General features: G+C 41.2%; 1 protein-coding gene across 2 annotated transcripts in view; it reads right to left on the bottom strand.

The window, feature by feature from the left end:
* DUSP10 (dual specificity phosphatase 10) overlaps nt 1-14,561 on the bottom strand; it is a 36,525-nt gene extending 21,964 nt beyond the window's left edge. Inside the window, exons 1-2 of one of the 2 annotated variants that reach the window (XM_074989926.1) lie at nt 14,429-14,561; nt 10,820-11,668 (exon numbers count right to left, since the gene is read on the bottom strand). In XM_074989926.1, the coding sequence (XP_074846027.1) occupies nt 10,820-11,624 (805 nt within the window). In that variant the 5' untranslated portion in view covers nt 11,625-11,668; nt 14,429-14,561. Of the gene's footprint in view, nt 1-10,819; nt 11,669-14,223; nt 14,276-14,428 lie in introns of those variants that run through there. The other variant, XM_074989927.1, reaches the window with a different exon arrangement.
* Between the last annotated feature and the right edge of the window lie 209 nt (nt 14,562-14,770).

Genomic DNA, 14,770 nt, shown 5'->3' with positions numbered 1-14,770 from the left:
ATTCTAATATCTATCACCATTGACTGAGTGACCTTGATAATGTCACTTAAATTCAGACTGGGTCCCAGATTCTTCATTTATAAATAGGTCATAATGTCTCACAAGTGTGTTCTAAGGAACAATATCAGTACTCTAATTAGCTCATCTGCTTTCAAAATTGCCATTTGGCATTTAAACGTGCATGTATATGTCTTTAGTGATATCAGATTATGAAATCTGGAAATGTCAGAATAAAGTGTCAAATAAATGTAGTCTTACAACTGCTAGTGAATTCTAAACTGTTCCAGTAGAGAGCATAAGAAACCCTTGCAATATCTTTGCAGACCAGAGCCAAAAGTAACTTAGTATTTCAGAGGAGAGAGAAACTGTCATGGGCTCAGGACAGGTCAATTGCTTAACAATAGGTTTTGTTTTAGAACATTATTGGCTAGTCACTTACATAAAAGCTGGTTGCAGGCTTTAGCATTGTAAACTGACAAACCCATTGCATTCAACTAGTGTCACAAATGCTTGCAAGTTCTTCCCAATCCTCTGGCTTTCTGAATTTCCCAAGGTGTCTTTACAAATAATAATTCATGTGAATAATTCCTGCAAGGGCAAGGGATGACATGAGTCCTTGTATTCCAGACATCTTTAGAGTCACTTTCTCCCTTTCAGCGAATCACACGGGGGCTAACCCAAATATTCTAAAGGTTTTCAAAAGCTTTACTGTAGTAATAGAGATTTGAAACAAATGTGTGGCTATCACTCAACATTTCCTTCCTGGATTCCAAACAGTCTACTATTAGTAGTAACAAATTGTTTTCAAAGTAGTCACTAATAGTAACTGTAACAGTAGTTGCCAGTTACCTTCCTGTTACTGAACAGTGGTCCTCAGTCATAGTTCTACCAATTCTTGATTTTATTTCAAGTTTTACTATAGTTGCTATTTTTTGCCCTTAAAGCCTAACTCCTGAAGACAGACAAGTAGTACAAAGCTCAGCTTTTATATTTTTTTTTAAATGAAGGCTTTATCTATCATTGTTGCAGAAAGAATAGGGGAGGGAGGGTAGAGAAATCACATTATCTAAGAACCCAACATTTAGTATTTATTTAAAATCCTTGTGATTTGAGGGGGCTCACATGATTTTTCAAAGATTGTGTTAGCAAGGAATAAAAAAAAAACACTGTTGTTATTTCTGGATCAATTATATATGAATGATAACCACAATAGGCAAAGTATTAACTCCTTTATAAATCAGGATCTGGAGCATTTAAAAGAAAACCCAGAAGCTACATGTACATGAGAAGCATCTGTCAACAGAGGTCACTATTAGAAGGTATTTCCTGGCAAAACTTCTGTTGACAGATTGCTCTTTCAATCTACTTTTACGTGTAGATACAATCTGCTCTGTCAAGACAAACCCCCATTCTGTTTTCTCCTCTCTCGACGTATACTACTGATAATGGGCCATTTGCACCCTGACTGAATAGACCTTGTCAGGTCTGGCCCTCCCTTTTACTGGGACCCCACTCTTTAAATACCCCTCTGAAACCACTCCCCCACTCATGCACCTGATGAAGCAGGTCTTTGCCCACAAAAGTTTATGTTCCAAAATATCTGTTCATCTATAAGGTGCCACAGGACTTCTTGTTGTTCTCAAAGATACAGAGTAACACGGCTACATCTCTGATATTGCTCTGTCAAGAGAAAACAGCCAGACTGCCAGTCACTCTCTCAACAGAATGGCTGACCAGAAGCTATGCAAAAAGGGGCTGCCCAGTGAACTGGAAGCCCTATCTGTTGCCGAAAAGGGCCCCGGAGCAGCTACACAGCTGTTTTGTTGACAAGAGAAGCAGTAAACCTCTTCCTGTTCAGGTATAACCTGGCACATCCACTGGCAGCATTTTGTCAACAAACCTCATTTTGCATGTAGACATTCTGTGGTTTTTCCTGACAAAAGCCCAGTTTTGCTGGGAAAAGCCTCCCATGTACATGTAGCCAGACAGATTCTTAAAAGTGACTTGCCCAAGGCTTCCCAGCAAGTCCTTTAATCTCACAAGCTAAAGTTATCACAGCAATGACTTCGTAGTTATAGCCCTGTGCCCAGATAGCTCACCCATTATCTTCTCCACAAAAGAGGATGCCACATCTTTTGCGCCAAACCCTCTCCCCCAATCAGAATCCTACCAAGAATACTCTACAGGCCCAGAATCTGTCACAGAGTAAAAAGAAATAGGGTAACAGAAATCAGTTGTAAAACTTTCCTGGTGTTGCCCTGAAGGTGAATTTTAATTAGAACAAAAATAATCCTCTGCACAAAAAACAGTTTCAAATTTTTTTTAAACTAAAAAAACCACACCCCCCACACGCGCACACACACCCCAACACCAACTCTAATGATGAAGCATCTCTGGGGGCGGGGGGGAGGAGAATATATCTCAACATGGCAGATAAGTGTCCCTCACTGACTGTCCTAGAATGTTTCCTGGGCAGAACTGGCCAACTGCAAAGCTCTGAAGGTTAGCACTGTAAAATGCACACATCATTTTTAAATATCGGTACAGCATTCTAAGCAGCAGCAGGGAGCCACTCAGTGATGCAGAGCCAACCAAGGTCTCTACCTTAAGAATACCGGGAAGTTTTTGCACCCATGTATAGAGATTTTATACAGCAGGTAGGAGATGTGAGACAAAAGTATTTATATGCACATTCAAAGAATCAGGACCTTAGCATGCAGTCAGTGAGGCACAGCTTTGCAAGAGAGACATGAATACATCTATGGGAGATATACATCGCATAGAACTGGAAGGGACCGCAGGAGGTCATGGAGTCCAGTCCCCTGCTCTCTTGGCAGAACCATGCACTTTTATTTATTTAAAAAAAAAAAAAAAAAAAAAAAATCTATTTACCCCAGATCTCTAAATGGCCCCCTCAAGGATTGCACTCACAACCCTGGAATTGGCAGGCCAATGCTCAAATCACTGAGCCATTCAACCACCAATCAGAAATTCAGTGACATGGAAAGAAATGTTCTCTCTTTACTTCAGTGTTGCCTGCAATATCAGCTTTTTGCAATTTTATGGTGAGGTTTTTCCACTATTTTGCATTTTTCTTCCAGTCTAGTTCTGGCACCTGTTACTATGAAGCTTTACTTGAAAATAAGTAAAGGATTGTAGCTCTCATGGCTGCAGACAACAGCTTGAAAACCATCACTGAGTTCACCCTGAAGACTCGGAAACAAGATAGCGAATAAGTGTATTTTTTTAATCCTATGGCACAGATGGGCAATAGCTTTTGATAGAGGGCCACTCCAAGCATTTGGAAAGTGGTCAAGGGACACACTCTTCCATGATAATAATAGAGGTGATACGGTGTCCAGATGGAAGTTGGGTGCAGAAGGGAGTTGAAAAATTTGTAATTGGAGCAGAGATATTTTGCAAAGGGTTGGAAGGAACACAAAATGTCTCTTCCCTGCTAGTGTCTGGAGCAGAGAACTGCAAGGAGCAGGAAGCCACTTAAAGCAGCAGCAGCAGCAGCAGCAGCAGGCTGCTCTGTGCCTGAAGAGGTCCGTGGGCCAGATCCAGTGGCCTGGCATGCTGTATTTTGCCTACCCTGTCCTATGGTATGCAAGCCAAAATCCATCATTTTTTGGAGCTTGCAAAGACCATTCTCCAGATAGAATCTTCTAGAATGAAATGAAAATGAGAGAACAGTGCAGCTCATGTTTCAAGCTGCATGCTTAATCTTAGCTACTTCTGTGTATTTATATTAGGAAGATTGTTATGAAGAGGCCAGTGAAATTGTCCTCCATTTCCACTGAAAGCAAGAAAAGTAGTAATGGGCTTAGTTTGTAGACAGGGAGATTCAAATACTGCTGGGGTCAGAGGGAAATCTAGTTATAAAGCATAGTTTAGCACTAGAACAAGTTACCTGGGAAGACTGTAGAATCCCAGTCACTGATGTCTTATAAGAAAAGGCAATAAGCGCCTTAGATAATCTAGGTATACTACTACTGAAGCAATAAACGACATGTTGATGTCAATTTCAGCCCTGCATTTCTACATGCACTATGCATATGTTTACAAATTATGACCCCACATTCCTTAAATACAATGCCCTGCATTTTCTTTTATTAGCTGGTATGCTGCAACTTGCAGCATACATGAAAATAAGTAACTTTCATGGAATTGTCTACATGAACAGAGTTGCAAAAAGTAGTGCTCCATTTCTGTATCTAAAAATCACTGCCAAGTTGAATGCCACACTGGATTACTTGGGGGAGGTGAAAAAAAAGCCACACCTCACTATATGACCACAAGTATTAAAAACTTTACAAGAGAGAATATGCACACAGGCAGAGTTAGGATTGCATGTGTGTTCCTACTTTTGGCATTGCTTTAGGACTCAAAAGCCAAGAAATATTCTATTACTTATCACAATAGGGAAAAAAAAAGACATGTTAAGAAGTCACAGCTTCAAGACAGGTGGCTGATCCCCCAGAGCACATTTCAAATTTATCATAAATCTAAGGTAAATTTAAGAGCCATTGGCAGTGAATTTAATACTCCATGTTAGCAGCTACTTGAGCACAAAGGAGTTTTTCCCCCCCTTCAAACTTTAGTGGCATGATGCAAAGATATCTACATTAAAGTGTCCAGGTTGCCACTCCAGCCCAGAATTTAAAAGTAATTGTGTTATTTTATTTGTACAGTAGGTTAGCTTTGTACGTCCACAGGACAACTAACACTAACTCATGCTGGAAGCCTGTGGAAGCAAACGAAGAGATTGATCTGCCTTGCATCCTTAAGGTTAGTGGTTCATTCCTGTATCAGCGTTTTAAAGCTGCAAGTAGCAACAATGCAAAAATGCCTCATCTGGTGTTTATTTTTGTTCTGCTTTGTTGAAGTACAGACTAACACAGCTCCCTCTCCGTTTTGTTTTTATTGTTCTAGGTACTGAAATGCAGAGTACAATCTTTATATTCCAATTCATTTGTGTTATTACATGCTGAGCATGAGAAAGTAAGCATGGTTTAGTCCTGTGTGCAGTACCATTTTTGTATTTTTAAGTCTGATTTCATAAGCAAGATAAAAGTTGGCCGTACACAAGAAAACTCTCTCCTGAAAGGGCTACGGTAGTTTGGAATGATTGCAAACCACTCGTCTGACTACACTGTGGTGAGATCTCTGGCAGAAATACATGCTAAGTATTCATATATACATTTCAGCCACTGGGAGAAGAATTTGATCCATAATTACACATCTGCAAATTTAGAGCAACTGACATCAGTGCAGTTAATCAATAAGTACAACAAAACATAAAACTTTCTTTTCAGAAATAAATATAGTTAATTAACATCAGGTACAAAGAAGACGGTGGATAAGCGCATTTGACAGTGAACTTGGTGTGAAAGATTAGATCAACATTTGAAGTGTACAAAGATCTGCATTCTTTTGGCATTATTTTAACTTGGTTACCGGTTTAAATTAGGAGTCTGGAAATTATTCTTAGACCATGACAATAAGCACAAATAGGCTTGGTAGCAGGTATTACACACATCACTAAAACAAGACCTAAAACAGTAACAGAGAGGTAGCTGTGTTAGTCTGTATTCTAACAAAGCATAACAGCAGAAATGGAGCACTTTAAAGACTAACAAAATTAAAGACTAACAATGACTTATGCGAATAAATAAAGTGCTCCATTTCTGCTGTTCTGAAGGCCTAAAACACTTCATGTGTTCCACCATTGGAACATAAATAAGCTCCTCGCACTAAAGGGAAAATAAAGGAATTACAAGAGACTATCTGAGCTTTAGCCACACTTCTCTGGGTTCATATAATCCAATTGTGCACAGTGCTGTGAAAGCAATAAGACTTTCTTTAGAAACAAGTGCCTTCAGTAGGATTTCAAGTCAGACTTCACCCCAAAAAGAGCAATGGTCTCGGGCGGGGGAGGGGGGGTGGGAATCAGACTTTCAAAATGGCCTCTCTCCACCCCACAACACATCTTTTGGTTTGGAGTTCTTACACTTCATCTCCTTCCCCCATTTTTCCTGCTATCCCAGAGGGAAATAAAGCTTGGTTTTAAAATAAATATTTATGTAATAGCATGACTTCAACAGCTGGGTAGTTAAGGGGGAAAACAAAAAACAAACATTAAGTACCACAAGACTTGTGATAAAATTGCAAAGGCTGGCAATATTGTTTCAACTGTGGGTTATTCACAAATAGAATAATTCCCTCTATAAAAAGGTAGTGAGGCCCCTCCACACAATGGATGAAGTCCTAGGAGTGTTGCTGTTAACATCAATGGGACCAGGCCTTAGCCCCATCTCTCTCCCCGCCACTGCGTTCCATTGGCGGATGAAGCTACGGACCAAGCCATTAGGGTCCCCACTTCCACTGAATCAAGTGACTACGCCTCCGTCCTCCCAATCAGCCTCCAGGAGAACAGAAATAAGCTGACTTTGTAGGGAAGAATGGAAAAAAAAAAATAAAAAGAACCACAATTGTATAAAGTGCATCCAGTCATTTAGCAGGACTGGTAAAACACACTATAGAACTAATTGCAGTATGTAGTACACTAGAGGAAAAGATAGGAGGAGGACGTTTTGGGCGGGGGGGGGGGTAGGAAGAGAACAGCAAGCCACTAGAGAAAATAACTTTAGTTTCTGATTAACACTAGACTGTTAAAGGGAGGAAAGGAGAAAAAAAAAGCTATTTGACATACTGTATGCAGTCAAACCAAAGCTTTAGATTTCATCGGGATAAAATAAAAAGCAATTTGAGTTTATACATAGCTTGACAAGAATGCTAAAAATATAATCCGATTGCTACTTCTATACATATAGAATTTCTATTATATTTGTTATTCCAAAGGTACAGCAGCATTTCTAACTTGGCTTTTCACGTGCTTAAAATCAAATGCAAATCTTACCTTAAGAAAAAGAAAGGTACCACATAACCAAAGGAAGTGGCCAAGAAGTAGTGCAGAGAAGACAGATGGGAAGGGAGGAAAATTGGTGAGATTAAGGTCTCTACATAAGGCAAAGACCAACCCCATTTAACACTGCCCAGCGGTATGTGTTCTAGTTGCAGCCCCAGTACAACATGTGGTCCTGTTGAAATGAATAACTTATTTTTTTAATGTTATGTTGCTTAAGTGCACATGCCAGTGGAGAAATATTTTATCACTAGATCAGTCAGGTCTTAAGGGAGGAAAAAAAAAAACCCACAATATTTCCTCATGCCTTTAAAAAAAAGATCCAGACATCTAGAACGAAATACATCTGGACTGAGGTCACCAACCAGAAGAACTGTAAATTAAAGCAGTAATTTAATCTCCAAGGCTAAGGGCCCTGGGGTTCTGATCAGTTTCTCTTCAATGTGACACTGGAACACTAAAACGGCAACAAGGCTGCTTGGTTGACAGGCAGCACCATACATGGAGAACATGGCAACACATCGGGAGACATAAATTTGGATGGCAAGGTTAGCAACCAATGTTTACAAACATCAAACAGAGGATCAGATGGGCCAGCAATAAATTATCACTGGATTGTGGTGTGCAAAAGAGAAAGCAGAGGGGCTTTATATTCCCTCTTCAATCTTAGTTGAATCCCTAAACACACACATGCACACTGTTGAAGTATGATGGAAAAAAAAAAATCTTATCTGACAACTGGAACTAAATTACATGCACTACTACTGCCACTTTCCAGGCATGGAAGGCTAAGCAGAGCCTTTTCAGTTATTCTAGAATATCCCCAATGCCACAAAGCCCCTATTCAGGCCCCATTTCAAATTGAGGGCAAGGGGGAAGGAGGATTAAAAATGCAAGACATGTTTAAAATGGGAGAACCACTTGGCCCTCCTCCATTTGATGCACTTTCCCAAGCTAGATCCATTCCTTTTAGACCACTGTTAACAGATGGTGTTTCCACCTCCTGCCCCCTTCCTCTGTCTCAGTTGCTCTCCTGCCAAAGTCTTCACAACTAGTTCAGGGGACCATGTGATGGGTGGAGGGAGGGAATCCAAATTCTATTAAGAGAATCTTCTGAACCAAGCCATGAAATACTTCTCACCAAGTTTACAATTGTCTGCTTCTATGAAATGCCACCAGAGGGCTCAGCAGATAGCACCAGGTATGAAAGCCCTGTTTCAAGGAAGGAACCTGTAGTGACTTGGTCCCCACTGTTACAATTGCCTAACATCTCATGGAGGCCAAATATCGACACAGATAAACCATAATACCACATGGTGCATCAGGAGCCTGGAATTGCCGTGATGTGATGTCATTTAATCATCTTTCTTATAAAGAAATACAGGAAAAGATCTGTTTCTATAAAGCTTTGCTGAAAAGCATTAAGATAAGGGTTGGGGTGGGAAGTTTCGTTAAAACAGAACTACGGCCAAGAGCACTGAATTTAAAAGGAAGCTCCACTCCAGAATGTGCCTCTGAACCCCTTTTGCATAAACAAGGATCATCATGGTGACCTAATGATTCCAGTGAAAGTCTGTCAAGAAGCAGTTGCAATGGTCAAAAAAATCAAATTGTGTCACTGAGAGACAGTTAGTGCGCAAGAAGGCCAAAACATGATTTTAAAAACAAAATTAGAACTCAAGTATAGGTAGCCATAAAACCTTTAATGCAACTCCATTTTAAACCCATCTACTTCCATAAAGTCCTCCAACAACTCTCTGAGTGGAAAGTTTAGCTGCTAAATTCATTGGGTTATAATTGCAAGGCTAGAAGAAATGATTTCTAAGGATAACTAAAGGGAGCTCAAACCATACCGTTTGGCTAAACGGGGTGGGGGGTAAGGAAGCATGCTTGACAGCTGTCAACCAAGAAGCTGAAGGATCTAAGCAGCAAGGCAGGAGAAAACAAATCATTTGGAGGACACAATTGTTTCAATGAGAAGTAACAGAATAATAGGACAGTAAATATCTTCAGATGGTATTAGACTATGGAAAGCTTTTCACAGCAGTGGAAGACGTGTCATTTGAAACACAAAGTTAGACTGAACAAGACTAAACAGAAATTCCCTCCCACCCCCGGCCACTCAAAGACCAGCGTTGTCTCTAATTTTTTTCTATCCATAGTTGAAATCAGTTGTTATGCACACCAAGGAATGTGCAGCTGTGCACCACCAACAGAAACCCATGCTGCCCGTTTGGGTGGCTGTGGGTGCTCTCCTAATTGGAAGGATGGCACCTGAATCTCTCTTGGATGGCTGCCCAAGTGCTCAGCTTACAGGGCACACTGCCGATGACAACTCTGGAGCAGAGGAACTGTTTTATGGGCCTTCTCTCTACCATTCCCACTCCGCAGAGGGCAAAATATCCTCAAACCCAAACTATCAGCCAGCCTCCAGAACTGGGTATATGCTGTGGTAGTCCACAGACTGATCTGAACCAAGACTGGTTAATCCAATAGCTTTTCCTCTTCCCTGTTAGAGCACCACTAACTTCCACAAGCTAAATTTTATAGAGACTAAAATAACTGGCAGCAAGACTACTAGGTCCCCAAAGTATCAATTTGATCTAAATATTTGGGTAGGAACATTGCATTTTCTTGGGTCTTTGCCCTGGTTATAAGTATGTCTAGTCACATGCTTAGAGTTAGGAAAAATTAAAACTCTACACGGAAATTGGGAATCTAGGAAGTCTGCTTCCTCCTTCTCGTCCCATCTACCATCACCCCCAGGTAGCAATATTCAGTTTAAAACAAACAACCTAATACTGAGCTCTAGCAGCTCCATGCTTCACATATAAGATGCAATCTAAGATATTTCTCTACTCTAAATCATGTACTCCTAATAACTAGAGACCAGGAGGAACTAATGTAAGCTATCTAGCACACCTTCAGGAGACCAAATATATCGACACATCCCTGACATGCGTTTGTTTAAAAAGCTGTTTTTCCAAAATCTTCCAATGATAGGGATTCCACAAACTTTCGTAGAAGCCTGTTCTGGAGCTTAACTATTCTGATACGTAGAAAGTTTTTCCAAATAAAATAAAAAAAAAAAAAAAAAAAAAAAAAACCAACCTAAATCTCCCTTGCTGCACATTGAGACCATTTATTCTTGCCCTCCATTCAGAGGATATGAACAATCATCACATCACCATTCTCTCAGTAGTAAACACACCCACACTGAGGAAAGAGTTAGGAAAAGCAAACCAAACATCCCCTGGAATAATATTAGCTTCTTTAGCAGCTGCATAATATTTATACCTCATTTCATTTCTGATCCACTGTATCCTCCAGATACTTTTCAAAAGAAATGCTGTCTAGTCACGTCTTCCCTTCTTTTTCTAGTCCTACATTTGATTTTTCTTTCCTAAGTGTAGTACTTTGCACTTGTCTTTGTGGACGTTCATAATATTGATTTCAGACACATTCTCCAATTTGTTAGAAGTTGTTTTGAATTCTAATATGGTTTTACAAACTGCTGGCAACCCCTCCCTATTTGTGGTCACTGTACATTTTGTAAGAGTGCTTTTCAGAGATCCGTTATACAAGTCATTAATGAAAGTATCGATCGGTGGCATCCTGGAGCGGGCACTAGATACATCTCTTCCCTCTCACTGCCATCCCCCAAGTTGGACAGCAAACCATTAAGAACTACTCCTTCAAACAATCATGTACCCACCTTACAGTAACATCAGTGAATATTTCTTTTGCTATTGAGGAGTCCATACGAGTAAGATTCCCAAACAGATTTTAAGTGTACATTTTTCAACCAAACTAAAGAAACCGGAAGTTTATGGGGAAAGAGAGGCAAAAGAAACAAGCAGGTTATTTGGAGGGGGTATCAGGTGGAAGTACCTTTCAGAACCAGCGGCTCCTTGCCTTCGCGCTTGAGTGACTCCAGCACTATGTGGAGCGGCTGGGAAGGCATTACTCGGCTTGGCTCATTGGTATTCTCATCATAAACTACAATTTCTTTGGAAAAGATCCTCTTGAAAGAGTCCTTGCCTTCCCGGCAGGAGATCAAGTCCAACACAGTGATCTTGCCCTGCTGGAGCCTTCGCCTGCTGATCTTGTCAGAGCAATTAATGTGGACAGCCCCTTGAATGTGACTCTTATTGTATTCCATGAACGGCCTGCAGTCAATGATGACAGGCCCTTGGTTCTGTTGGTGACTCTTGGTACATTTGGTCATCTTTTTAGCCAGGTCATTAGGGTAGATTATTTTTATGCTAGCTAGTTGCTTGGTTGTGCCTGAAGCTGGGCTCCCCACTCCACCCGGTGGACTCAGCATGCCCGTGTTTTCATTGTTGTTGACCATTTGGTTAGCAGGGCAGGCAGTAGAGGTTCCTACGTTGGTGGTGCTGCTGGTGCTTGCTTGTGTTTGGGCCTGATTGTCCTTGTCGTAAGTTGCCACAGTGCAACAACTGGCACTGCTGCATCCACAACTCAGGGAACGTGCAGAGCTGTTGGATGAGGGCATATACGTGAGATTAGCAGTCTTTAGGGACACAACAGCTGTGCCAAGGAGACTTGTGTGACTCTCACTGGCAGAAGAAGCAGATTCAAGGTAGCTAGAGTCTAAACAAAGGTTGAGATCCTGAGGTCTTACTGGCCTTGAAAGTGCCACTACTACCCTGTCGTCTAAAGGAGATGGAGGCATGAGGAGGCTGAGAATTGTCAAGTCAAGAAGAACTCAAGATCTTTCTGCAAAGGGGAAAAAAAGAAAAAAAGGATTACATGAAACATAAAGGCCAAAGATTTCTAAAAGCTGTTTCTGATACTCATCACTGACTGGAAGAGCGATCAGCTCAGTGCAGTTTATGAAGGCACTTTTCACAATTCTGCAGCAAAAGCTTCAACTCTTAGGTTGTACACAAACAGAAAGAAGAATATGCTGGGTTACTCTGAAACCTCAGGGCTGAAAGCATGTAACTGATAAAGATGATAAGAACATAAGAATGGCCATACTGGGTCAGACCAAAGGTCCATCCAGCCCAGCATCCCATCTGCCGACGGTGGCCAATGCCAGGTGCCCCAGAGAAGGAGAACAGAAGACAATGATCAAGTGATTTATCTCCTGCCATCCATCTCCTGCCTTTGTTCTGAAGGCTAGGGCACCATACTTTATCCCTGGCTAATAGCCATTTATGGACCTAACCTGCAAAAATTTATCAAGCTCTTTTTTAAACCCTAATAGAGTCCTGGCCTTCACAGCCTCCTCGGGCAAGGAGTTCCACAGGTTGACTGTGCGCTGTGTGAAGAAAAATTTCCTTTTATTAGTTTTGAACCTACTACCCATCAATTTCATTTGGTGTCCCCTAGTTCTTGTATTATGGGAAAAGGTAAATAATTTTTCTATATTCACTTTCTCCACACCATTCATGATTTTATATACCTCTATCATATCGCCCCTCAATTGCCTCTTTTCCAAACTGAATAGTCCCAGTCTCTCTAGCCTCTCCCCATATGGGACCCGTTCCAAGCCCCTAATCATCTTAGTCGCCCTTTTCTGAACCTTTTCTAATGCCAATATATCTTTTTTGAGGTGAGGAGACCACATCTGCACGCAGTACTCAAGATGTGGGCGTACCATAGTTTTATATAGGGGAAGTATGATATCTTTTGTCTTATTATCGATCCCTTTTTTAATAATTCCTAACATCCTATTTGCCTTACTAACTGCCGCTGCACACTGCGTGGATGTCTTCAGAGAACTATCCACTATAACTCCAAGATCCCTTTCCTGATCTGTTGTAGCTAAATTTGACCCCATCATGTAGTACGTGTAATTTGGGTTATTTTTTCCAACATGCATTACCTTACACTTACCCACATTAAAATAATATGATAAAAAGACATGTTCTCTCATTTCCTCTGCTCACAGCAAGGGACAGAACTACTGGCATGGCTCAACAACTCATAGGAATGCACAGCAGCTAAATACATCAGAAGAAGATATACAACTTTTCTAGTAAGCCTGAATAAAACTAGCCTTAGAATAAACCCTTAAGAAAGCCATTTGAAAACTTAAATTCACACATATAAACAACAAGCATAGCAAGATGATATCAGAGATCATTATGGAATGCAGGCTTGTGTCTTAACTGCATTTCCCCTTTTTAGATTGCAGTACAATTCTAATAAAATATATTCACCTGGAGACTCTGCACCTCAAGCAATTCCAGAGCTGGCAATCCTCCTCCCTACCCCTCCCCATGGAACAGTTTTAGAGACTCCAGAAACCAGGCTACTTTTGCAGCTTCTAGGTCATAGGCTGTACAAGCGTTGGCGTTTCAGCTACCAAAAGACAATTAAGAACGCTTCCCCATGCTTTTAAAAAATAAACAAAACCCCCACATTTTAGAGTATCTGAAACCCCCCTTCAAAACACATTGTGTAAACTAGATAGCAAATTAAATAACTCTGATCAACTACAAGTAGATGAACACAGCTAATATCAGGTTTTCCCCTTCCAACATCATCATATCCATATCTACAATACCTATAACAACTCATTAACCTAAAAAAGGATGTTATCCCAAGACAGGCAAGAGAATACAAGCTCTCCACTTTCTTCTTTTCTCTATAAATCTCTTTCCTGGATGCTTTTGAAAACATCTTTACAATGGGGAAAAATATCATCCACAGGCAAATTCAGCAGCAATATAACAAAAATGAATTTGCAGTGTAGAGACAGATAATCAACCTGTGCAAAGCGACCCAGAAGATTGTCTAGCCTATCCATCCTTCTTTCCCTTCTCCCCTACTTAAAAAAAAAAAAAGCACCCAACAGTAAACAGAAAACTAAAAAGCATTATCCTTCAGCCAGTAGTGAGGAAAAAATTCAGCACAATTAAAAATAAAAGGTAACTAACTGTGTTACTAAATAGACATCAAATCAGTAACATTACAGAAACACATCACAGGATTTGATCCCAAGTACCAGTGATTGTTTTCCCTCTACAAGGATATATGCAGTTTTGGAAGATCTGCATCTCTGCAGCAAAAGGTTGTATATTTCCACCAAAACCATGAAGTCAGAACAGAGCTAATGCAGTCCTGCTTAGCACCACTTGCCACTATTCTCTCTTCCCCCAGGACCACAGAAAAATGAGGTGTGTGTCTGGTGTGGGAAGATAAACCCAAGGAAGAAGATTCAAAGAGAGCCCTCTATTCTCTCACCCTCCCTCCCCCACCCCCAATACACTGCAGCAATCCCAAACAGGAAAAGCCTCTTCTTCCATCCCAACAGTACTCACTAGAAATAACACAGGTTAGCAACTAAAGGCAGGACAAGCCCAGCACTGCTGGGCCAGCTGTCTGCACCGCCTCTCCAAAAGTAGTACTGCATACAGATGAAACTATACCCTCCTCTAATACTAGCTATTTGATAGGTGCTGCACCTTCATGTAACTCTATAAACGCTACCCTCCTCTGTCATTGTAAGCACATCCTTCCACTTACTTCAGAAATAAGTAGATCCCTTCAGCATCTGGCGCTCCTCCGCGGCTACGGAGTTACACACTAAACCCCCATTCACTCGGCTTCATTGATCTCCAGCTACAACAGAGTTACTTTCTCTTTTGCTACACTGTAAATGTAAGGTTCGAAAGGGGCGGGACGGGCAGGGACGGACGGTGCCAGCGCCCAATGGGGGCTCTCCCCTGCAGGCGGGCGGGCTCCTCGCGGCGGGGCGCCAGTGGCTGGAGGCGGGGGAGTGGGAGGAGCCGGGGGCTTTATCCGACGTAGTTTGGGGTCCGCCGTGGTGTAACACAGGAGGGGCAGGGGGAGGTGATGTCATTGACA

The sequence above is a fragment of the Carettochelys insculpta genome, chromosome 3, assembly GCF_033958435.1.
Source record: "Carettochelys insculpta isolate YL-2023 chromosome 3, ASM3395843v1, whole genome shotgun sequence".
NCBI classification, from domain to species: Eukaryota; Metazoa; Chordata; order Testudines; family Carettochelyidae; genus Carettochelys; species Carettochelys insculpta.
Note: the sequence above shows the minus strand (reverse complement) of the source record. Positions and strands in the feature narration are given on the sequence as shown.